General features: G+C 37.2%; 1 protein-coding gene across 9 annotated transcripts in view; it reads left to right on the plus strand.

The window, feature by feature from the left end:
* BCAS3 (BCAS3 microtubule associated cell migration factor) overlaps positions 1-24,549 on the plus strand; it is a 546,169-nt gene that overhangs the window by 272,303 nt on the left and 249,317 nt on the right. For 7 of the 9 annotated variants that reach the window (XM_057713964.1, XM_057713962.1, XM_057713969.1 and 4 more), the window contains 3 exons: positions 4,169-4,269; positions 7,026-7,222; positions 12,635-12,732. In XM_057713964.1, the coding sequence (XP_057569947.1) occupies positions 4,169-4,269; positions 7,026-7,222; positions 12,635-12,732 (396 nt within the window). Of the gene's footprint in view, positions 1-4,168; positions 4,270-7,025; positions 7,223-12,634; positions 12,733-14,026; positions 14,065-15,892; positions 17,953-24,549 lie in introns of those variants that run through there. The other 2 variants (XM_057713970.1, XM_057713971.1) reach the window with 2 other exon arrangements.

Below are 24,549 nucleotides of genomic sequence, written 5' to 3' on the forward strand. Positions count from 1 at the left end.
GAACATGGCAGAGATTTTTATTTAAAAATTCCATATCCTTTTTCCTAACCCAAGGTTATTAACTAAGAACAGTTGGTAAGTGTAAAAAGACACTAATCATTTTTCTTTAGATAGAAGGTAGGTGTGTTGGTCCATTAAACTCAGGCTCGCAATATATGTAACTATTTTTCTGTAAATAAACTCTCAAGTCCTCTTTTGCACCTGTGTCCTAACAAATATGGAAAAATTAATCTTAATTATAACCTCCTACAAAATTGAATCTAAATTCTGTAGGGCTTACAGAGTGCAGAGATATGAGATGGGATTGTTAGAGATGTTTTATCTTTATTTTCACCCACCTAGATGTCCCAATTCCCTGCCCAATCATTGGCTATAGTGTTGGTTCGTATAGGTCTTTGCAGCGTCCATCCTTGTTTCAAAGCCTTTTCAAAGCCTGGCAGTTCCCCAGACCTTGTCCATATTACTCTTGGGCATATAGTAAATATTCATTATCCCATTCACAGGGGACTTGGAGAGGTTGTCACAGGCTGAGCTGTGTAGACACACTATGTGCACAGCTTCTCTACTGTTGCACATGTGGAATCTCCTGCTACTTCCTTGAACTCTACCCAGGAATGAAGTTAGGATTTTTCACACCTGTTCATCCCTAAAACTCCTTCTGTTGTTTTGTACTCTTTCTTGGGAACCCTCTTTTTTCTCCATTCTGTTGTGGTACTCTTGCTCCAGTCTCAAAATATCTTTCCTAATAATTAGCTGCTTGGAGAGCATGGAAGCTTTGCTCTTAACTATCATACTTTCAAGCTCTCTTTCTTATCCCAGGGTCAGAGTTTTTATTGTTGTTGTTGTTTGGTTGGGTTTATTTATTTATTTATTTATTGGCTATGTTGGGTCTTCATTGCTGTGCGTGGGCTTTCTCTAGTTGCGGCCGGAGGGGGGGTACTCTTTGTTGTGGTGCACGAGCTTCTCACTGCAGTGGCTTCTCTTGTTGTGGAGCACAGGCTGTAGGGCACATGGTCTTTAGTAGCTGTGGCGCCGGGGCTCAATAGTTGTAGCTTCTGGGCTCTAGAGCTCAGGCTCAATAGTTGTGGTGGATGGGCTTAGTTGCTCTGTGGCATGTGGGATCCTCCCAGACCAGGGATCGAACCTGTGTCCCCTGTATTGGCAGGTGGATTCTTAACCACTGCGCCACCAGGGAATTCCCCCAGGGTCAGAGTTTTGAATTCTTTTTTTCTTTGTGACCAAGTATGTCATTGCTTCACCCAGGGGATAAACATGGAATGGTCTTCCTACCTGGATTGGAGAAATTTTTTTTTTTTTTTTTAGAAATTAGGAATGCTTTGGAGCTTTATTAGATAGGTATATATAGATCAATGTCAGCCACAAAGCCTAAAGTGCTTTAGAGGAACATGTACTGCACAAATAAGAGGGTTTTTTTTTTTTTCTAAAAGGACCAACAGCCCACAGAAAATTCACAGGGTGTGTGAAATTTCAGTCTATCATCCTAAATGGACCTCTCCCAGGACCACTTTCTCATTTTGTTCTGAGCTGCACAAAACACATATAAGCACAGAATTTCAAGCATGTTGACTTTTAAAGAAGAACCTTACTCCAGGGGCTCTTCAGGGACAGGAAGAACCTGGGAGCTTTCCATCTTCTTCTTAACACTTTTCTTTCACTGTCACAAACATGTGGTGCCCATTTTTCAGATGCTATACTCTTGTATTCATTGCAGCTGATACCTGGATTTGATCAGAAACTGAGAGCTTTACCCTCACTGAGGACTTAGAAACACCTCACAGGAACCATCAGTAGCAGAACTTCCATTTTCAGTGGGGCACATTGCTTCCAGGAATGGTCTTTAATTTTCCAGCTCCTCTGCAGCCTGTGGTCAAGTTCTGCTGGTCTTGGAGAGTCTTCTGGAGAAGCAGAGGCCAGCTGCGGCTCACGCTGGGGCAGCAATATTTAGGAGCTCACTCTACCTCACAGAGCCAGTGCCAGGGCGCCACTGTGGAGACATTTTTTAAATGTAAGGAAATGGGAGGCAGAGGAAAGGATATTTATTTTATGTTGAAAAATGTCCCACCACCCTTGTATTTTTATATTGTGAATCTCCTGAATGCTTCAAAGCATTCTTAATTGGAATACTGTGTTTTAGTTGAACGTAAGATGTGGAAGCTCTTTTTACAGTCTCAATTTAGAAATTCAGGATTCAGATTTAATGTTTCATAGATATATGTTTGGTATTTTTACCACTTCCTTTGGGAAACAGGGGATGGCTGGGAAGAAGAGGAAGAGATTTCTTCTTTTTCTTCTTAAAAAACTGTTCATTGTGGGAAATCCAAAACATACGCACAATCAGAAAACAAGAGTATAATGACTCTCCATGTACCTGTCATTCGCCTCAGCAGTAGTCAGCTCATGACCAATCTTTTTTCACCTATAATATACACCAAAATTGGTAATATACACCAAGATTATTTAAAAGAATGCTTAAATATTAATTATTATGCTACTCTTTTCTTCAGGATATTGAAAATCCTAAGAAATTAGGTGTTATGCTTTGGTGATGACTTGTGTCTCAAGCCAGTTGCCAGCATGCCTCTCAGCTGTAAAACTATGATTTTGAAGAATTAAGAGCTAATAGTTTTAATCACCACAAATCTTATACTTTAATACTGTTTATCTCCCTGCGATGAGTAATTTACTGGTATCATTTCTCCTCTCCCAGCTAGTTAAAATAAGGTTTTTGTGAGTATGTCTTCTTTAAAATCTTGCCCTACGTTCTGCTCCATCTACTTCACTAATATCTGTTTCACTACGATTTAGTTCTTCAAAATACATTCTGGCAATAGTGCTGTGAGATTAGCGTTCTCAGTCACTGCTCGTAGAAGTGTAGCTCTTTCTGGGAATGTGCATTAAGAAATTTAGATTTCATTTTTAGGAATGTAGCCTAAGGAAAATGCACATATTGAAGTATATATACATATCTCTGGATGGCGGAAATGCTGAGATTATTTTCTTTCTCTCATTCTTTTCTGTTTCTTCCAGGTTTATTTAATACTCCCCAACTTTCCTTCCTCTTTTGTTGTCTTTCTTTTCCCTATTTCCCCTCAGTACTTTATTGCTTTACTTCTCTTAGTATTAAAATGTATATGGAAGGAGAGAATGTATGGGAAATCCCTATCTTCTCCTCTATTTTGTTTTGAATCTAAAATTGTTCTAAAAAATGAAGTCTATTTTGTAATAAAAATAAGCAAATAAACAATATGGGACTTTAAACAGCGTGGGACTTTAAATAGAGGAGACTAAGTTTTTGTTGGGAGGTATTCTGGTTCATAGTAGGAACTCAGTACATATTTGTTTAATCATTTTATTGCTTTGACTAAGCAGAGTTTCCTCTTTGTATGAGAGAGCAGGCTTTTTGTGTTTTAAAGCCTATGTCCTACCACCTAAGAATCAGGGAAGCTACTACAGTATTCAGAAAAGTGAAACATTTCTTTGGATGAATGGAATGTTTTAGGAACTAAAAGTGTTTTAAAATTAAAAATACTTTAACGCCTTCCCTTTATATGAAACTATGAAATAGACTCTTGAAGAATCTTATCTGATATTTGTTTTAAAAACCCTTCCCGAATTATAGGAACTGCATCAAATTAATTTCCTTCTTACGTGGAGGGGATTGAAGTGTCCCGAAGGCTAGGAATTCCATTGCTGCATGGGCAGTGGCACTGTCACTGCTCTTTAATGTACTTGTCCTATTAAGATGCAGTTAGTTGTTTATTTCTTTTTTTTTAATTTTTATTTATTTATTTTTTTATTAATTTATTTCTTTTTTTAAATTAATTTTTTTGGAGTGTAGTTGCTTTACAATGTTGTGTTAGTTTCTACTGTACAGCAGAGTGAATCAGGTATCAGTTGTTTATTTCTTAAACCTTGATATACGTAATGACTAAGTTCCTGCAGATGTTTTTTGAAGTGTACTCCTAGTTGGAGATTTTTCTTACTCCTAAAAAATTCAGTCTTTCTTGTTCATTAATTATTTGAGTTGTGCATTCAGTGTCTTATTTTAGCTTATAAAGTACCACAGTACTCAGGGTGGTGACGCTCACATTCATTTTTTTCACTACACGGATTCAAGTTGTTTAAATACGTTTTCTTCCTCCTGCAGTGGTCCCCCCTGGAAGTCCTGGGCCCATTACTCGGCATGGGTCCTATGATAGTTTAGCTTCTGATCATAGTGGACAGGAAGATGAAGAGTGGCTGTCTCAGGTAAGACTCTGAAACGTTGGGTCTATTAAAGTGACAGAACACAGAGATCCATTATCTCTTCTTATTCTTGAATCTTAAAAATTATTTTCCTTAGAGGAAAATGGGCAGAATTGGGATCTTTTTAGGATGGCTAAGAATTAATCAATTGTCTTTCCATATTAAGAATTCCTCATAAATACTGCTGCAGGGATACATATACGTATATTTTATACACACACATACATATATATGTGTGTACATTAGCCTTCATGCAGAGAGCATAAAATATGCAAATCTTTCAAACAATCCATTTATATCCCCCAGGACCTTGGATTTCAGATGGCCTGTTTGGATTAAAATAAGAATTGGCCTTGTTAAAACAGGGAAGCCATTCAACCATCTCTGGGCTTTCTTTTGTGGAGGCAACATTTTCTGATGATTGGGTGCATACTTTGATTAGGAAAGCTCCGCATTCTAAGCTGCACCAGTGCCCGCCTGGCTTTCCTTTCCTAAGCTCCTGTCATGCTGCTTCCAGTGGTCTCTAAACCAGTCCTGTAACAGCTTCAACGGACCCTTCCTCCCCTTGCGAGGTGAAGCTGTCTTCATCTCAAGGGCTTTGAAATAAAAGATACTCGGGCAGATTTCAAAATGATGAGATTACAAGTGACTTCATTACAAATGCTGTTATGTCTGTCTCAAGTCTGACATCATTTGGTGAAGTTAATGACCGGTCTCAGATTACCAATCCAGCGGCTTTTCATCAGACAGGTGCCTCAGTGGAGTGCGGGTGCAGTTTCGTTGCTTTCTCAGGAAGGGGAGCCCGAAAAACTAAGGGGAATCTGGAAACTGGAGAATCAGATTGTTTCTGGGTGACATACATTTCATCACACCGAAAATACTCACAGGAAGTTCCTTGAAGGAGCTCAATGCGTATGGAGATAGAACCTTTCTTGAGGATACCACAATAAAGTAAAAAAAAAAAAAGAATGCTGGCAAAGAATCCACTGTCCTTCACTTCAACTTTTCAATTAGAAAAGGGGGTAATGTGTGCTGTCAGTGTGAAAGTATATACAATATGTTTGTACTGCGGAGAGTGAGCGGGAACATCTGGCCATCGCCTCAGTGAAATTGCACAGGCATCTGTTTACCTCTCGGCTCTGTGACACTGATGGTTTTGAGCTTAAAATACACAGAATGCTTTATCTGTGGCCTCATTTACATTGCTGAATGCAACTCCTTGAATGAGAAATCACTGTCCTAAATCTGAGTAGTTTTCTCCCTGTGATTAGTGGGAATGTGAATATCGTTCCAAGACCATGATGCTTTTGCCCTTTAGGACTTGCAAACACAGAGCTGCACTCCGTGAACCTTTTCAGTTATGTTTTGTTAAGAATTAATCACTGCAATCAGAGAAATGTGATTAAATATAAAAGAACTCAGGGCAAAACTAAGGCACATGGGAAGTCAATTCCATAAAGTATGTATACAGACGTGGATGTGGCAATTACAAGACATTGAGAAATAGTGTTTCAGAAATAGTGTTTCACCAAAGGTTTGCATATTTAGTCTCTTATTCAAGTTGCTCATTTGTAAAATCACATGTTTATTTTTAGGTTTTACCCTGTGTCCTGTTCTCAGCTTTGTCTAATGTTGGCAACATTCCCTACCCCCTCCATAGAGCATGAAATTCAGGAAGCATTTTGGTATTACTGTTTTGCAGCATTTAAAATACCTATGTGAATGTTCATGGTAGTTGAGAAAACAATCTAATTAAGAAATACTATTTTGAAGACAAATCTAGTTTGAGGGAAAATATTTAGTCCTTTCCTCCTTTAAAAGTGAATTTTGGGGGATTTTAAGGGCAGTATAGTAAATAATATAGTTATTTAATTGTGGAAACAAACTGGCTTTGGGTGTTAAATTATTTCAGACTTTTTCTTTTCCTTGGATAGTTCAACAACAGCTTCACGTTTGTCATGAGCTTGGTCCTCAGTGAAGGAATTACTTTTAATCTGTGGATTGATAGGTGTAGTATTCAGTGCGTGCCCACAGAGTGGTAAGTACTGTCTAGAATGAGTGAAAAAGGTAGTCCCTAGGGAGCCTATGCTAGGTGTATGAGGCAGGCAGCTGGTCCTTTTATTCTCATGTGACTTTTGTGTTGTATATGTGAGGGGGGGCTGTTTATGTTTACATATACACACATATACACACACATACACAAAATGAATTTCTGGTATTGATATATTTTGGTGACAACCAGTAGAGGGATGTAGTGAATGTCTATATAGGCTGCTATTGTCATCACCCTTTTAAAAAAAAATTTTTAATTTATTTATTTGGCTGCATCGGGTCTTTGTTGCACCACACGGGATCTTTCATTGTGGCACACAGGATCTTTGTTGCGGCACACGGGCTTCTCTAGTTGCAGCATGTGGACTCTCTAGTTGTGGCGTGCAGGCTCCAGAGCAGGCGGGCTCAGTAGTTGTGGCTCGTGGGCTTAGTTGCCCTGCAGCATGTGGGATCTTAGTTCCCCTACCAGGGATCAAACCCACGTCCCCCGTATTAGAAGGTGGATACTTAACCACTGGACCATCAGGGAAGTCCCTGTCATCACCTTTTGATTGTAGATGCCCTGTTCCTCTCCCACTTGGTTAAGATGGGCTTCTTGGAGAATGTGAGTGTTTAGAGATGGGATTGGGGGTGGGGGGGGCGGATCATGAAAGGCTCTCAGAGTGAGGTCATAATACATTTCAATCACGATTCCTAATCTGTTCCAGGTAGAAATTGTAACACACACTGGACCCCACAGACGTCTGTGGATGGGTCCACAGTTCCAGTTCAAAACCATCCATCCCTCAGGCCAAACCACAGTCATATCATCCAGTTCATCTGTGTTGCAGTCTCACGGTCCAAGTGATACTCCACAGCCCCTTTCGGATTTTGATACAGATGATCTTGATCTCAACAGTCTCAGGTAAGAAATAAGAGCTAGAGAGTGATTTGACCAGATTAATATGCTCATTTGTAGTGAACATCTTAGGTAATATTTACATTTCCCCCTTTGACACTGTATCATGTTGCAGAACATATGCACTGTAACTTGTGACTCATTATCACCGGGAATCTGATGTGATATCTCATCACATCCAGTAAATATTTGTGTTCTGGATTGTGCTTCCTTAAGTCTAATGTTCAGTGCACTTTTTAACACCATCTTATTTTATGATGCCTCTCTCATATTTCTAATATCTGTGTCTATCTTATCTGTCTCTTTATCTACCTCACTGTATTTTCATCATATATATTCTCTGATCCTCACTTGTAATAATCACAATACAAAGTTTACAGAGTATGCTTCTTAATAAGTTGTTTTTTTAATGTAATGGAAAACTTTTTGACTTTTGTGCTCTTTGGTTTGCTTAGCGGTTTAATTTGTCACACCAACACTTGACACATTAGGATACAACAGACAATGAAGGGCTCAGTCTAATGCAATATAATCTCCTTTTCCTTGTCTTCTTCTTTTTTTTTTTTTAGAATTAAAGGTTTTTTCTTTTTTTAATTAGTTAATTAATTAATTTATTGGCTGCACTCGGTCTTCGTTGCGTCCCGTGGGCTTTCTCCAGTTGCAGCGAGGGGGCTACTCTTCTTTGTGGTGTGAGGGCTTCTCATTGTTGTGGCTTCTCTTGTTGCGGAGCACAGCTCTAGGTGCACAGGCTTCAATAGTTGTGGCATGCAGGCTTAGTAGTTGTGGTGCACGGGCTTAGTTGCTCTGTGGCACGTGGAATCTTCCTGGACCAGGGCTTGAACCCATGCCCCCTGCATTGGTAGGCAGATTCTTAACCACTGCGCCACCAGGGAAATTCCTCCTTGTCTTCTTTTAAAAAAAAAGTTCTGCAGTGTATTTTTATTTGAATCTAAAGTAGCCCTCTGACCTTTTTATTACATCTCTTTTTTAAAAATTGTGGGAAAATGTGGCCCAATTCTGTGTTGGAAATATGTTTTTATTCTACTTCTTTGTCAACATTAATAACTCTATAAACGAAGCAGAAGCTGTTGCAGAGTTGGATTAGGCTTAGATATTTCTTCTTTAAGAACAACTCATACACTGAAACATGTCTCCTGTAATATCTTTTTAAGTATTTTAGTTTTTTATTTTAGTTTGCTTTGTATTTTCTTTCTTTCATACTTTTTTGCTTTTCTTGGTCCAGTGTATTTTCTTCAGCTTTCTAAAAGTGGCACCTTTCCCTAAGATGTGAGGCAGTGGTGACAGTACAGTGGGTGCAAGACCCTTTTTCACAGGTACCAATTATAAAATATGATCCATTTTCAGGAAGTCAAGTAGAGTCAGTCCTCAGCTTAGATGCAGTGCATATTCATCTGTTTTTATAGGTTATTCTGTTACTTAAATGTTAATAAAATAGACCCATAAAACTGTGTTTATTCTCTTTACTAAAGTATTCACAAGATTCTCTGCCCTCTCCTTTTCTGATGACTGTCACCTGCTGCTCTGATAAGACACAGCTCTATTCCTTTGTTCTTGACCTCCTCTAGCTTTCACAGTTAGCCCTTACTTCAGACACAGTTCTTCATCCAAGCGCTCTCTAACTTGCTTCTTCAGACAGAGCTGTATTCCTGAAATCCTTCCAGAATTTTCCTCAGGGACTTTCCTTTTTCTTATGCTACAGAGCTCCCAGTATTTATCTTTAAATTGTTTACGTCCTCTTTGTTGGGCACAAGTAAATACTAGAAATCTTTATCTTAGTCCCAGGTTTATAATTTTTTTTATTTCACTTGTAGTTTATATTTAAAAATGTGAGCATATAGGCCCTTGGTTAAGACCTTAACCCCATTAGAACACAGTTTTGATGGAAAATTCAGGTTTATCTCACATCATTTCAATTATGTGTCCTGTTTAGTACTGTTTCCTCCCCCACATCCAATTAGAAATCCCACCCTCTGTGTTCTCCTCATTGTGTCTCCTGTCACTTTATCCCAGCTCCTCACCTCTGGTCCTACGTCTCTTTAGGTTTCTGCACAGTGGCAGTATGGCTCTTGACTTTACCTTCTCCTTTAAATCGTGAAGACTCGTTTAGATTTTTTTTGACTCAACTGACCCTTTACACCTTGCACCTTTTCCTGTACCTCATGTCACTGAGAATTACGTGATGCTGTTGTAGTCTCCCTCTCTGTATCCTCACCAAGATGGCAACAGTCAGGTGCTTTGGTGGCTGTCATATCCATAAGGGGATCAGGCATGGCTAACCTCATAGCATCTCCTTATTTGGCATAGGGATTTAACATGTGAAAAAGGTCAATGAAATATTTATTAATAGACATGAGAAATAGATAATATAAAAGAAACTGAGAGGCAAAACCTAGTTTTCCATTCAAGATTAGCTCCTGAAAAATCAATTTCATTTCTTTTTATTTTATTTTATTTTTTCATCTAGTTAATTAATACATCCATCAGCTGATATATTTGTATATGTATATTGTGATTTTTGTGTGTGTGAGAACATTTAACTTCTACTCTTTTACCAAACTTCAGTTATATAATACAGTGTTATCAACGATAGTCACTGTGTGATACATTATTAGATCCTCACACCTTAATCATATTATTTTAATTGATATATAATTCACATAACATCAAATTCACTGTATAATTCATTGGTTTTAGTTTATTCACTATGTTGTGCTGTATCACCCAATCTAATTCTGGGACATTTCCATCACCCCCACCAGTTTGCTTTTATTTGTTTATTTTTTTTTTTATTATGGAAAAATTTCAAGCATATATACAAATATGTAAAGTTAAAGAGAATGACAGAATAAAGTCCTGTGTATGTGTTGCCCAGCTTCAACCCATCAATTCTTGGCCAATCTTCTTTCATCTATAGCCCAGTCCACATGCCACCCACAACTCTGGACGATTCAGAAACTCCAATGCTATAAACTGAATTAATAATAGGAAGTTTATTAGCCCACATAAATTGTTTAGACCAGGAAGGAGCTGTAATTTGCATGCACTGAGCGTATCTAACAGGCTAGCTTCTTGCATTTTGTAAGACCCAGAAAACATCTCTTCTGGAAACTTCAAATAAACTCTTCCTCTTTTCTCACTGTCTCACCTTTGCTTAGACGTGCCCATCCCAGAGCTAATTAATGTCGCCTTGATATGATGGGATTCCCATGACTGGCTTGGGAAAATGAGCCAGGGTGGAAGGAATACTGGGTAGGACACCATATTGTCCACTATAGCAGTGATCAATATTTGTATATCAACATTTCCAACTTCTAGTACTAGATCAAATGCATCATTTTTCACCTCCCTCCCATTTCTTTCTTTCACACAACAATTGCATATACAGTAAAACCTTGGTTTGCGAGCAAAATTTGTTCTGGAAACATGCTTGTAATCCAAAGCACTTGTATATCAAAGTGAATTTCCCCATAAGAAATAATGGAAACTCAGATGATTCGTTCCACAACCCAAAAATATTCATATAAAAATGATTACAATACAGTAATATAATACAAAATAATAAAGAAAATACAAAATATGAAGAGAGGTTTCAGTAACAGAATCACTGCTCTCTGTTGGCCCAATGGAATCTTTTTCTTTCGTGCAACTTTAACAAGGAACCTATCCAATGATACTTGCTTTTGCCTCCTTTCGAGGATTTTGTGGAAAAGTGACATTGCATTGTCGTTAAACAGATTCATTGCTTGCACTGCAGCCTTATTCGGGTGGTGGTTTCTACAGAATTTTGCACTGTTTCCCACATTTTACACATCTCCCTAATCTCATTTGAAGTGAGGGATTCCTCCGCCTTTTTCTCCTCCTCCTCTGCAGACGAGATCTCCTTGCTGTTGCTCGCGATGCAGATCCATCAGTTCGTGGGTGGTCAGCTCCATTGGCTCAGTTGTGATCATGTGACATTCGGCATCACGTACTACTCGTATTGCAAGACATTGCGAGTTTATCAAGTTAAAATTTATTAGAAATGCTTGCTCGCCTTGCAGAACGCTCGCAGAACAAGTTACTTGCAATCCAGGGTTTTACTGTTCATTCAAACTGTGCTTTCAATAAGGACTCTTTTTCTGTAGTCCGTGATTGGCATGTCAGGCTTCTGTAGTTTGTACCATGGTGCTTATCAATTCTTACCTTCCACAGTATCCACTATAAACTCTGTGCTTAAGCCAAATCATGCTCCTCAAGATGCCCTGCATTTTTCATGCTTGGTCACAATTCCAAGGGTTCACTTGTTCTAGTTCTGTGTTTAAAGGGCACTTCTTGCCCCTTTACATATACACAGATCCTAATACTGTATTCAGGTCCAGTTTCTGTTATAGCTCCATAAGATCGTCTCGATCTGCTGTGGACCATGCATTCCTTGCCCCGTTTCTTCATTCCGAGCTTTCATTACCTCTTTCATTCATTTTCAAACTCTAGTTTTCTTTTTTGTATCTGTCCTGAATGTCCATATGCTATAGCATATAGCTGCACACAGGCTTTGTATTTTGTGTTTTGTTTCTGCTTGTTCCTAGAATAATACTGATGCGTGATTAATATTCAGCAAATACTTATGGAATGGACGAATTGCCAAAAATGCATGCTTATGTTGTTATAACAAGTCTTTATTCCTTTAAGTTGCCTGAGCCTCTCAGATCTTTTAGCCTTACAGAAATTTTTATATGAATAGTATTAATGTAATACAGCTGGAAATAAACTCTTGGCATTTATAGATTTACCATTCCCAAGCAACTTGAAATTGTATGTAGTAAATTGCAATTTTGCTGAGAGACTAATTGATTCTTACATGCTAATTGATAATTTTATGGAGGTAACTCAGTTAGATAATAGTGATCCTGGCTAACCCCCTGGCAGCCACATCCCAACACAGCTTTGTTATCCTATGCTTGTTGTCATATATAAAGTAACTTTCACTAAGGATTGTAAGGGAATGACTCAAAATTTTGTATCTATTAATACTGACTTTTAAGGAAGGCATGGTTCTATTTGTGTATTTGAAGATTCTCAAAACCCTTCATCTCCTTTGCAGATTTCCTTTTGGTATAATGTGTTTTGTGTCCTTTCCCACTTAATTTATGCCTTTAAATTAATGTCAGTTTTTCAGTCCCTTGCTTAAAATCTATTGAAAAACATACAAAGAGAAGAAGGGGTCCAGAGTGTGGAGAATGCTGTGCTTTTAGCCTCCTGCAAGAATTAGGGACTGCAGCTCCCCCGTTTGCCTTGTTTTAGAATGAATGGTTCTTTAATGGATTGGGCTATTCTAGCATTCCTGATTTAAGATCTGTTGTAGCCAGCGACAGTTTTGATGCCAGTAACATATGTGAATTAAATTAAATTGCGTTGCAGGATCCAGCCAGTCCGCTCTGACCCAGTCAGCATGCCCGGGTCATCCCGTCCAGTGTCTGATCGAAGGGGAGTTTCCACCGTGATTGATGCTGCCTCAGGTAGAAAACTACCTCCAAAATCTTTGCTGGGCATTTGTGTGCATTTTAAGTTTCTTTTCTTGCACAATGCAGAGAATATATATTTTTTGCCATCTTCCTCTTCTTTTCTGGGAGGTGGGGTGGGGAGAGATGGCTGCGTGTGTGTACAGATGTGTGTGCGCGCATGCGTGTAGGGGGTGTGTATGTGTGTTAAAACAACACTGTGCCTACTTTTGTTGCTAAACAACGCCATGCATTTAAATATTGTTCAGGTTGGTGAATGATGCGGTGGAGTTGGCACTTGATTAAATGTAACGAACACAGTATTGAAGGCTACGAGGTTGATGACTGTTTTGCCTTTGATCTCTCGAATGTGGAGAAGCAACCTTGACAGAGAACGTAAATACAATATATGGATTCAATTTACTCAACCTGTTGAGTATCAAAGTGCCTGATCTGTGGAAGCAGAGAGTCCAAATTTTGTAGCTTAAATGGTTTTATTATTGAAAGCATAAAGTTTAGAAATTCATTAACTTAACTCTGTCTATCACAGTTATTAACTTCCTATCCTTGGAACCAAGCCACGAATATACATCACCAGTACCTGGAAGTAGGTCTTTGCCTCTACAGGTGACAGTTGCCGCATTAGTGCTGTGAAACTGTTTCCTGGCATGTCTGCCAAATAATAGAACTGCTGGTGATAGTGCATTTTCTCATCTCTAAATGCAGTGATAAAGAAAATAAGGACAGTGATACTTTATACATGGTGCAGCTGTGACACATCTGAAGATAGCAACCAGCAGGGTTTCATCAAAAAAAAAGTCTCTTACAAGTAGAATTATTAAACACCCGGCATTAGTCAAACAGTTGAGTCAGAGAGGATTTTAATCTATAGCAATTTCAAAATCCCTAGAGACAGCTGATTTGATTGAGGCTTAAAATGTGAAAGAAAATGGAAACAAACACAAAACTGATTTGTGAAGGTCACTTTTAAAAGACCAAAGCTTCTGTTTCTGATTCTGTCTCTGGATGTGTTTGGAAGTTTGAGAGCTAATGGGTTTTGTACGTTTTCTTGGCTTTCTGAACTATTTGTCAGTGGATTGAACCTTGTGTCTGATCGAGCTGGCCACTTCCAGGACTGTGCTTTCATCCTTAATGTAAACTTTTACTTTAGAGGACTCATACTTGTTCCTCTGCTTTAACTTGGCAACCAGGGTTGTCCCCTGGAAACAAGCACAGAAGTGTCTAAGGTCCCTAGCCTTGCACTGAATGAGATATTGAGGTAGGTGACTTAAACAATAAATCTTTTTGATAGTTTCAGTTTGAGAATGCTGACAGATCCTGCTCATATGGAATTATCATTTACAACTGTGAGTCCTGGGAATGATGTATTTTAACCTGGAGTATTTTATTCAAGATTATAGTGGTAGGCTTTGTTGGTTTGGGGGTATTGGTTTTTTGTGTTTTTACATTATTAAACTGCCATATTATTAATGTTTATTAATGTCAAGTAACCTAGCTATTGGTCAAGTTTAATGCATGTCACTAAAGCAGTTACCATGTGTATTATTAAATGTGCCCTATTCAGTGCACAATTCTGGGGTAATACTTGTATTTATCATGTATCACTGTCTCAATTTTAGCTCTTCGTAAAGTTCTCTCATGCCACAGAGAGGAACTTCAGTGAACTATTGCAACCATAGTTTTGTTTAACTCTGTTGCAGGAAGAGTTTTTAAGTTGATGTTTGAGTGAGGAATTTGATCTTTGCCTTTGATTTACTTAGATTTCCATCAGTGAAATGCATAGGAGTTCCTAGGATATTGTTCTCCAACTCTGAGCCTCTGCCTGACAGTACTAACCTTTTGAGTAGAGAAGGACTTCTTGGTGACTATTTTTCTCAGCCTGTTTTCATTCCAGAAAACTATAGTTCCTTTCAGAATGACAGCCAGAGCAATGAATGTGTGTGTTACTTTCTGTAACTGAGCTAGTTCTCTAGATGAGGAATTAGACTTTTCTGAATTATTCTCTACCTCTCAGGTGGTTTGGATCCCTTTTGTTGAACATGGTTTTTAAGTGGGTGAATAATGTTTTGTCGGGGAAACTTTATCTACTTTACCTAGTAGGACCACTGTTGTAACACTCTCACTTTTCTATGGAGAAAAGAGAGAGATAACAAGATAGAGGTTAAATGATTTAGGTTCTTTTTTTGAAATTTATTTTATTGAAGTATAGTTGATTTACAATGTGTTAATTTCTGCTGTACAGCAAAGTGGTTCAGTTATACACATATACATTCTTTTTCATATTCTTTTGCATTTTGGTTTATCACAGGACATTGCATATAGTCCCCTGTGCTCTGTAGTAGGACTTTGTTGTTTATCCATTCTCTATATAATAGTTTGCATCTGCTAACCTCGAACTCTGATTTGGGTTCTTTATGAAAGGAAGTTTATGGGGAATTTCTGTTTTAGATTCTTCTATTAAAAAGAGTCTAACGTATTTTTAGAATTGCTCCTGAACCAGGAAGTGCGTCTCTGATTATGACCCATGCGTTGGAGTCAGCTGCATGTTATGAAGATGCTAATCTAGAGTTTTGATTGCCTTTGCTTAGAGGGATATGAGCAGGGTGGCGCCTCCTTTTAGCAGGGTTCATTGCTTTGTCTTACCTTCAAGCAATTTACACGACTAAATGTACTGCCTTTTTAATTGTCCCTATGGCATATTTTGTAGCTATCCCTTTATTTTAGTGGCAGCTCTTGCTCTGTCTGTCTAAACCAGAGGTGGTATAATTATTTTTCATCTAATTACTTTTCAGAGGCATAGAATTTAAAAATTTAATGTGATACAATCAAATTTTTTGATGGCTGTGACAATTTTCGAAGTGAAAATATTAATTAAACCTTGGGTCTGTGTTCTATTTTAGGTATCCGTGTATCTCACACTGTTATTCTGCTGAAACTAAAAGAGATTAAAAGAGCGTTGTGCCCCCTCTTGCTAGCAAAATTTTTTTTTTGATTTCCCAATCATGTACTATGTTTGTGCTTCGCTCCTTCACATGGAAATATATTACCTAAACTGCGTTTTTCGCTTACTTTGATAATTTAGGCATAGTGTAAGTTCCATGCCTTTAGATACTTATGAACCAGCTTCTTGCTCTCTCTCTCTCTACATATATTTTAGACTCAGCAGATCCACAGCTGCTTTATATGTAGGTGTTACCTCCCATGTTTCATCTGATCTTTGGAGATTCAAAAGATGCTATCCAACCTCAAATTTTGAGTTTCGATATTTGTAAGAGGTTTCCTTCTTAACTAAAGAGAAGACCATCCTGGAAATGGACTTCGTAGGATTCAGGCATACACACAGGCTACCCAGAAGAAATGGGATTTGAAGGAACTGCTCCTTTTTTCCTGTCCAACTGATTAACATCAAGGTCTGTATCATAGATGTTGTCTCTAGACAAAGCACTGTGTGGATTACTTACTTTTTTTTTTTTTTTAACCTTTGTACATTCCTTTTTTCCCTAACATTCCTGGTTAGGTATCTGAGAATTTCTTCACATTGTTTCCCCTTTATAACATCTGTCCTTCTTTTGATAAACGTGTAAGACCTGAAGAGGAAAAAAAAAAGTGTCAATGTCCTGTTCAAACTTTGTTTCCCACATTGGTGACTGAAGTTCTTGTTCCAAGACTTGCAGGCTGTACTTGTTGGATAACTTAATAACAACTCTAATTGCTTTTGAGTCATCCACACAAAGAGCCAAGAAAGATCTGGTTCATCCTAAGTTTGTTTGTCCTCGTTTGTAGCTTTACTATGGAAATTGGTGTTTACCAAGAAAGCACTCAAAGCAGCTGAAATTTAAAGACAAATTTATGCCTGACTTGTATGAAGAGCAGACATCTTTGTCAAACTCTACTAAAGTAAACATTTTATAGAGAAAATGTTATTAAGTGGTGAGAGCAGCATTGATGTACATTCCTGAGGCAGATGACAGTAGGAGAAGGAAAATTGTGACAGATAAAATGAGTTCTTATCCTTTAGAGTAGACCTTGATACGTAAGGTATTGGTGCTACTAAATAGGGACAAAGTTGCGGACCTGGTATTTGTCGTTCTTGACTCAAGAGAAATGTTATTTTTGTTGTACAATTGGAGTCATCTAAATGATTTCTAAGGAATTAATTAATTCAGGTTTTCAGCACCCAATTCTTCTGGAAGTTGAAATAATTTGTTTGTTTGAAGAAAACCCAAACTGGTTTGATTTGATTGATTTTATAATGATCAATGGTACCTACTTAGTGTATTTGGCATTTGGTGCATCAGACCTTTAAAAAAACCAATAACACTTATCAGAAAAATATGATTGGGTAGGCAACAAGGATATTATTCCAGGAGTCAAATCTGTGCTAGAGGGACATTCTTATAGAGGCATGCTTTTATCTTATAGAGATTTTCCTGATGTGGTGGGGGAACCATATTCCTAAGGACTATATTTCACTGTATTTACAGTTGCCATTCCAGTCTGAGGCAGACAGACTTAGTTATTGCATCTTAAAGCCATTAGAGACACAAGAGATGCTGGTGCTCGGAGGCAGGAGGTTTATAAGAAACACCATTTGGTCTACCGTGGCAAGGCCACTTAGCTCCATGATTTTAAAACTAGGACTGAGTGACAGAAGCCATGATGTTATAATCATGGTCTTGAACTTTTGCTGAAACCTTCAACAAGTCATGTTTCCTACCTATCCGTCCTTGTCTGCATCTGTAAAAATAACTTGTTTCCCTATGTAAAAAATTTTAACCTCTTTTGGCAGGAATGTGTTCAAGTTATTTCCTAAAATAATTCCCAGATATAAAGGATACAGAGTTCTTTTGAAATGTTGAGATATTTCTTTGAATAAATGATATGGTTTTCATTTAATAGAGTTCCAGATATTCTTTGTGATTATAAGGTGACGAAAACTCCAGGCATACTTGTACTTTGGGTATTCAAAGCCTGTGTGGGATCAGTAAGAGGATTATGGATGAGGGTGAAATTAAAAGAAGGCTTAGTCCTGACCTGTGAACAGAGTCCCTCAGAGGGGAAAAAGGAGGTCAGTAATTTTACTTTGACACTATTTATACTTTAAACAGTAAACATTCAAACTAAGATATTAAGATTGGCTTTTTAATTAGAAATGAGGAAATCTGTGCGTTATTTCAGCTCTAGTCGAATTTCAGCTCTAACACCTACTGCCTGTATAGAATCAAAAATACATTTTAGAGATTACGAACACAGGGGAAAGACCTGATTTCCCATCAGAAAAATGCTCAGTCATCTCTCTCTCCTTCTCATTTAAATATTCCTCTCATTCTTCTTTCTAATATTTATAGAATGTTAGAAGATGAAATTCAAGTTAACAATGTGGAAAATTTTAGCTCAGCACAATTAAGGAAAAAATGATTGCCCCACTTGAAGATGAAGAAACTGTAAACAGAAGTAGAAGAAGCTGTTGGGAAAGTTTTTTTCTGATGACACATTGCTTCTTTGAATAAATCTTTGTGTCAGCTAAAACCTGGCCTTTGCTTTCTCCGTTGCAAGAACCATGTCCTTGACATGGCTTTAAGTCTTTCCTAAGCATTTTGAGAAGGAATTGATGGAATTCTCCCTACTGTTGATATACCAGGGTACCACATATTTACATGGGACTTTTGGGCCAAAAGATCCAACTTTTCTTTTCTGTACCTTTATTGCTACATCTTTAATACAAGGCTGGACTGTTTATGTAGTCCGTTGCCTGAGACTGTGGTGGCAGAGGGACAATATTGGGGGCAGTATTAGAATTTGTTTAAGTCTGAACCGGGAATTCCATTTGTCTTAGTGACATTAGTGTCAAACTGTTAGTGCCACACTATTTTAAATTGTGTCCGAGAGCCTGAGAGGCTTATGCTTATAGGTGCCATCTATAAACTTAGAAACAAACAAAAGAGCCTTTCTCCACTGAATACGTAAGCCCCATGAGCAATTAAAAAGCAGCCTGGGACCTCACCCGGGCAGCTAGTCGGAACCAGAGCTCGTGCTATTCCCCTGGATATTGTTGAAAACTGTCAGAGAAAAGCTAAAGCAAATAATCAAAGTGAAAATAATTGTTCCCGGGAACAGTTTTGTTTTCGAAGTTTGTTGCAGTGGAAGGAATAGTGACTAGTCACTTAGGAATCTTTGGTTCTAGTCTCAGCTCTGCTTGGAACTATCTCTTTAAAAAATTGCTTCAAAATCCAACGCTTGCTTCTATAAAATGAAGAAAAGAATTGAAGTAGGTTATTTGCAAAGTCCCTTCCAGCTTGAAAAATTGATACATCTGTACTTCAGATCACCTGTGAAGGATTTTTTAAAATTAGGGTACAGTTTACATATAGCAAAAATGCACATAGCTTAATCATGCAGCTTGATCATACCCGTGTAATCACCATTCAGATCAAAGTTAGAATATTTCCATCATGCCAGAAAGTTTCTTTATTCCTCTTCCAGTCAAGACTACCTTTCACCCAGACTATGACTTTTATCGTCGTAAGTTAGCTTTGTCTATATTGAACTTCATATAAATGGAATCGTTCTGTACATACTCTTTTGCGTCTGGCTTCTTTTACACAACTTCATGTTTTTGAGATTCATCCAGGTATTACATATGTCACTAGTTCATTTTTTTTACATTGCAGTGTAGTTTGAATATAACACAGTTTATGTATCTGTTACCCCATTGTTTTTAGCTTTTGGCTCATTAATAAAGCTGCCATAAACTTTGCTGTATAAGTCTTTTTTTTTTTTTTTTTTGGACGTATGCATTCATATCTTTGGGGCATATACCTAAGATTGGAAGTGCTGGCTCACAAGGTAGGCATATGTTTAGCTTTATTAGGAACTGCCAAGAAAGTATTCCAAAATGACTCTACCAGTTTTTCATTCTTAACAGCAAAGTATGAGCCATTCTAGTGAATGTAAACTGTGGTTGTAGTTTGCTTTTCTCTGAGAATACTGATATTCTGCACCTTGAATATACTTACTGGCGATTTGGATACCTTCTTTTGCAATGTATTTGTGAAGTCTTTTCACCAATTTTTATTGGGTCTATTGTCTTTATTGAATTTCAGGGGTTGTTAAATTCTTCTGGATAAGGTCCTTTGTCGGATACTTTGCCAATATGTCCTTTCAGTTCATTGCCTTTTCACTTTCTTATTGGTGTTTTTTTGACAAGCAGAAATCCAATTTTTCCATTGTTCCCCCTTTTATGTTTTTTGATGCTTTTCTCCAGTAATTGTATGGTTCTGGCCTTTGCATTTAGGTCTATGATCCTTTTCAAATTATTTTTTATTATGATAGGAGGCAAAGATCAAGGTTCAGTTTCTTCCATAGAAATGCCTAGTTGTTCCAGCACTGTTCTTCAAAAAGATATGCCTTTCCCCCAATGAATTTCAGTGCCTTTTTAAATATCGCATTTGTCCTGGATTCTTTTTGTTCCATATATGTATACATATCTGTCTCTATACCACTATCCTACTATCTTAATAACTGTAGTTTTTTTAGTAAGTTTTGAAATGTAACAGATTAATGTCTCTGCTTTTTTTTTTCAAATATGTCTTGGCTATTCTAGAATATAGATTCATGTATATCTTTGCATTTCCACTCACATGCATGTATACACACGTATCAGTGGATGGTATGGTCCACAGACCTCTGAAAGTCCCCAGTATACTTCCAAGGGGTCAGTAAGTGAAAACTGTTTTTAGAAATATGAAGTCATTATTTGTTTTTTTTATACTGTCTTGACATTTATAGGTGGTGCTGAAGCAACGGTAGCTAAAATTGATGGCATCTTAGCATAGTAAAAACTATGCTTGTAGCCAATGCAGCCCACTCACAGTTAACAAAAAAAAGGATATAATTACTTAAGGCTGTCTTTGATACAGTAAACATTATTATTGATAATTTTACTAAATTTAAAAATCTAATAAAATTTATTAAATTTCATGCTTGTGTGCTTTTTAATATTGTATATATCACAGTCAAATTAGTGAACGATAGTTGTCTTGAGGAATTGCACTTGTATGTTTGTCGTGCACTGAGCTAGCAACTGTTTTCATGGAATGCCATTTTACTTGAAAGAACAACTGACAAACTATGTTTATTCAGACATTGGTATTTGGCAGAAATTTTCTCAAAAATAAACAAAATAAGCTTGTCATTTCGAAGAAAACAGCTGACAGTATTTACTACCAGTGATAGAAAACCATGTATCCACTAGCCTGCTTAACAGGTTCCCAATACTTTTTAAAAACAAATATTTATTTGTTTTTGGTTGCAGCAGGTCTTAGCTGCAGCACACAGGATCTTTCATTGTGGTGTGTGGGCTCCTCTCTGTGGCACGTGGACTCCTCTCTGGTTGTGGTGCACAGGCTTCTCTCTAGTTGTAGGCTCAGTAGTTTGTGGCACGTGTAGGCTCAGTAGTTGCAGCACATGGGCTCAGTTGCCCCGCAGCATGTGGGATCTTAGTTCCCTGACCAGGGATCGAACCCTCATCCCCTGCATTGGAAGACAAATTCTTAACCACTGGGCCACCAGGGAAGTCCCCAACAGGTTCCCAATACTTACACACTTTTCTGATGAGATAGGTGGTGAAATTAACTAGTGTGATATTTTGTATCATAAATCAACATTTGGAAGATCTGCAGTATTTTCCAAATGACCAATCTTATGATATGATAAAATTATATCTGGGTAATAGACTCGTTCCAAGTGCAAGATAGGACAAAGGATTTTAATATGACAGAGTACAAAAGTTAATTGGTATGGTTTCAGCTATCATTGTAACTAATTTGTTAAGTGTCATATCAATGAGGAATATCCCTGGAATCTGAAAAGGCTCAGAATATGAATACGCTTCATCCTTTTCCAGTTACATTTTTGAGTGAGGCCAACTTGTCTTCTCATACTTCAACCAAAACAACCTGTCATAACAGATTGAATGCATAAGCTGATATGAGAATCCACCTGTTAACTATTATAAAGATTTCTCCCCAAAAAAGTAAAAATGTCACTCTTCTCACTATTAGTTTGGAAATTATTTTTAATAAAAATGCTATTTAAGCAGCTAATGCCAAAAAGATACAAAAAATCATAAGAGAATATTATGAACAGCTCTTTGCCAGCAAATTGGACAACCTAGAAGAAATGGAAAAATTTCTAGAAACAGACAACCTTCCAAAACTGAATCAAGAAGAAATAAACTGCAGACCAATCACTAATAGTGAAATTGAATTTGTATTTTTAAAAAATCCTAGCAAACAGAAGTCCAGGACTGGCCAGCTTCCCAGGGAAATTCTCCCAAACATATAAACAAGAGCTATAACCTATCCTCAAACTAGTCTGAAAAACTGAAGAGGATGGAACACTCCCAGATTCATTCTGTGGGACCATCATTACCCTGGTGCCAAAACCAGCCAAAGATACTACAAAAAAAGAGAAATGTAGGCCAATATCTCTGATGAATATAGATGCAAAAAATTCTCAACGAACTATAAGCAAGTTAAATTCAACAGTGTGTAAAAAGGATGACTCACCATGATCAATTGAGATTTATTCCAGGGATACAAGGATGGCTCAATATATGCAAATCAATCGATGTGATACACCATATTTAAAAAATGAAGGGTAAAAATCATATGATCATCTCAATAGATGCAGAAAAAGCACTTGACAAAATCCAACATCCATTCATGATAAAAACTTTCATTAAAGTGGGTATAGAGGGAGCATATCTCGATATAATAAAGTCCATTTATGACAGACCCACAGCTAACATTATACTCAGCAGTGAAAAACTGAAACCTTTTCTGTAACATCAGGAATAAGACAAAGATCCCCACTCTTATCACTTCTATTTAACATAGTATTGGAAGTCTTAGCCACAGAAATTAGACAAGAAAAAGAAATAAAAAGCATCCAAGGCTTCCTAGGTGGCTCAGTGGTTGGGAATCCGCCTGCCAATGCAGGGGACACGGGTTCGATCCCTGCTCCAGGAAGATCCCACTTAAAAAAAAAGAAAAAGAAAAAAAAAGAAAAGCATCCAAATTGGAAGGGAAGAAGTAAAACTGTCACTATTTGCAGATCACGTGATATTATGTATGGAAAACACTAAAGTCTCAAAAAAACCATGAGAAGTGGTAAATGAATTCAGTAAAGTTGCAGGATACAAGATTAATATACAGAAATATGTTGCTTATCTATACACTAGTAATGAACTATTAGAAAGATAAATTAAGGAAACAATTAATTTAGAATTGAATTAAAAAGAATAAACTACCTAGGAGTAAATTTAACCAATGATATGACCATAGGGGTTAATATCCGAAATATATACACAGTTTATACAAAAAAATAAAAATAAAAAATGAGCAGAAGACCTGAATAGACATTCTTTCAAAGAAGACATACAGATGGCCAAAAACCACATGAAAAGAAGCTCAGCATTGCTTAATCAAAGAAGAAATGCAAATCAGAACCACAATGAGGGGTCACCTCACACCTGTCAGAAAGGCTATCATCAAAAAGTCTACAAATAACAAACGTTGATGAGGATTTGGAGAAAAGGGTATCCTGGTATGCTGTTGGTGGGATTATAATTTGGTACAGCCACTGTGGAAAACAGTATTGAGATGCCTCAGAAAACTGAAAATATAACATCCATATGAACCAGAAATTCCACTCCTGGGTATATATCTGAAGAAATAAAAGCACTAATTCCAAAACATATATGAACCCCAGTGTTCTCAGTAGTATTCTTCACGGTAGTCAAGACATACAGGCAACCTAAGTGCCTATCAGCAGATGAATGGATAAAGAAGATGTGGTATATGTGTACAATGGAATATTACTCAGCCATAATAAAGAATGAAATTCTGCCGTTTGCAACAGTGTAGATGAATCTGGAGAGTATTATGCTTAGTGAAGTAAGTCAGATAGAGAAAGACAAATACTCTATGTTATCACTTATATGTGGAATCAATAAAATAAGGCAAACGAGTGTATATAATAAGACAAAAACAGACTCACAGATATAGAGATCAAACTAGTGGGTTACCAGTGGGGAGAGGGAAAGGGGGAGGGGCAAGATAGAGATGAGTAGGGGATTAAGAGGCACAAACTACTATGTGTAAAATCATCAACAAGTATATATAGCCGTTATTTTGTAATAAATTTAAATGGAGTATAAAATATTGAATCACTATGTTGTACACCTGAAACTAATATAATATTGTAAATCATCTATACTTTGATAAAAATTTATGTAATATACTATCCAAAAAAGAAAGTGAATGTCATTATTTGTAATGGCTCAAAATTAAAATGTCACTCAGGTTAATATATGAAGGGATTCTTGTTTTTTGATGAGTTAATATATAAATGTTTTCAATATTGATAGGCATAACCACATAAACCAAAGCTCTTTGGAGTCCTCAGTCTTTAAGAGCAGAAAGGGGTCTTGATTCCCAAAAACCTTTGAAAACTATTGATGCATGTGTGTGTGTGTATATACATATATAAATATGCCCCCCCACATACAGATACACATTAAATATATATTCATCTCTACAGAAATTTAGATGAGATTTGATTCGCATTTCATTGAATCTGTGGATCAAATTTGGGAGATTTGACATTGTAGCAATATTGAATCTTTCAATATATGAATGTTTTATACTTATCTATTTGTTTAGACCTTCTTTAATTTCTCCTAATATTTGTTAACTTTTAATGTAGAAGTCATACATATTTTATAAAATTTATTTCAATTATTTGATGTTT

Source organism: Hippopotamus amphibius, chromosome 17 (assembly GCF_030028045.1).
Source record: "Hippopotamus amphibius kiboko isolate mHipAmp2 chromosome 17, mHipAmp2.hap2, whole genome shotgun sequence".
Taxonomy (NCBI): domain Eukaryota; kingdom Metazoa; phylum Chordata; class Mammalia; order Artiodactyla; family Hippopotamidae; genus Hippopotamus; species Hippopotamus amphibius.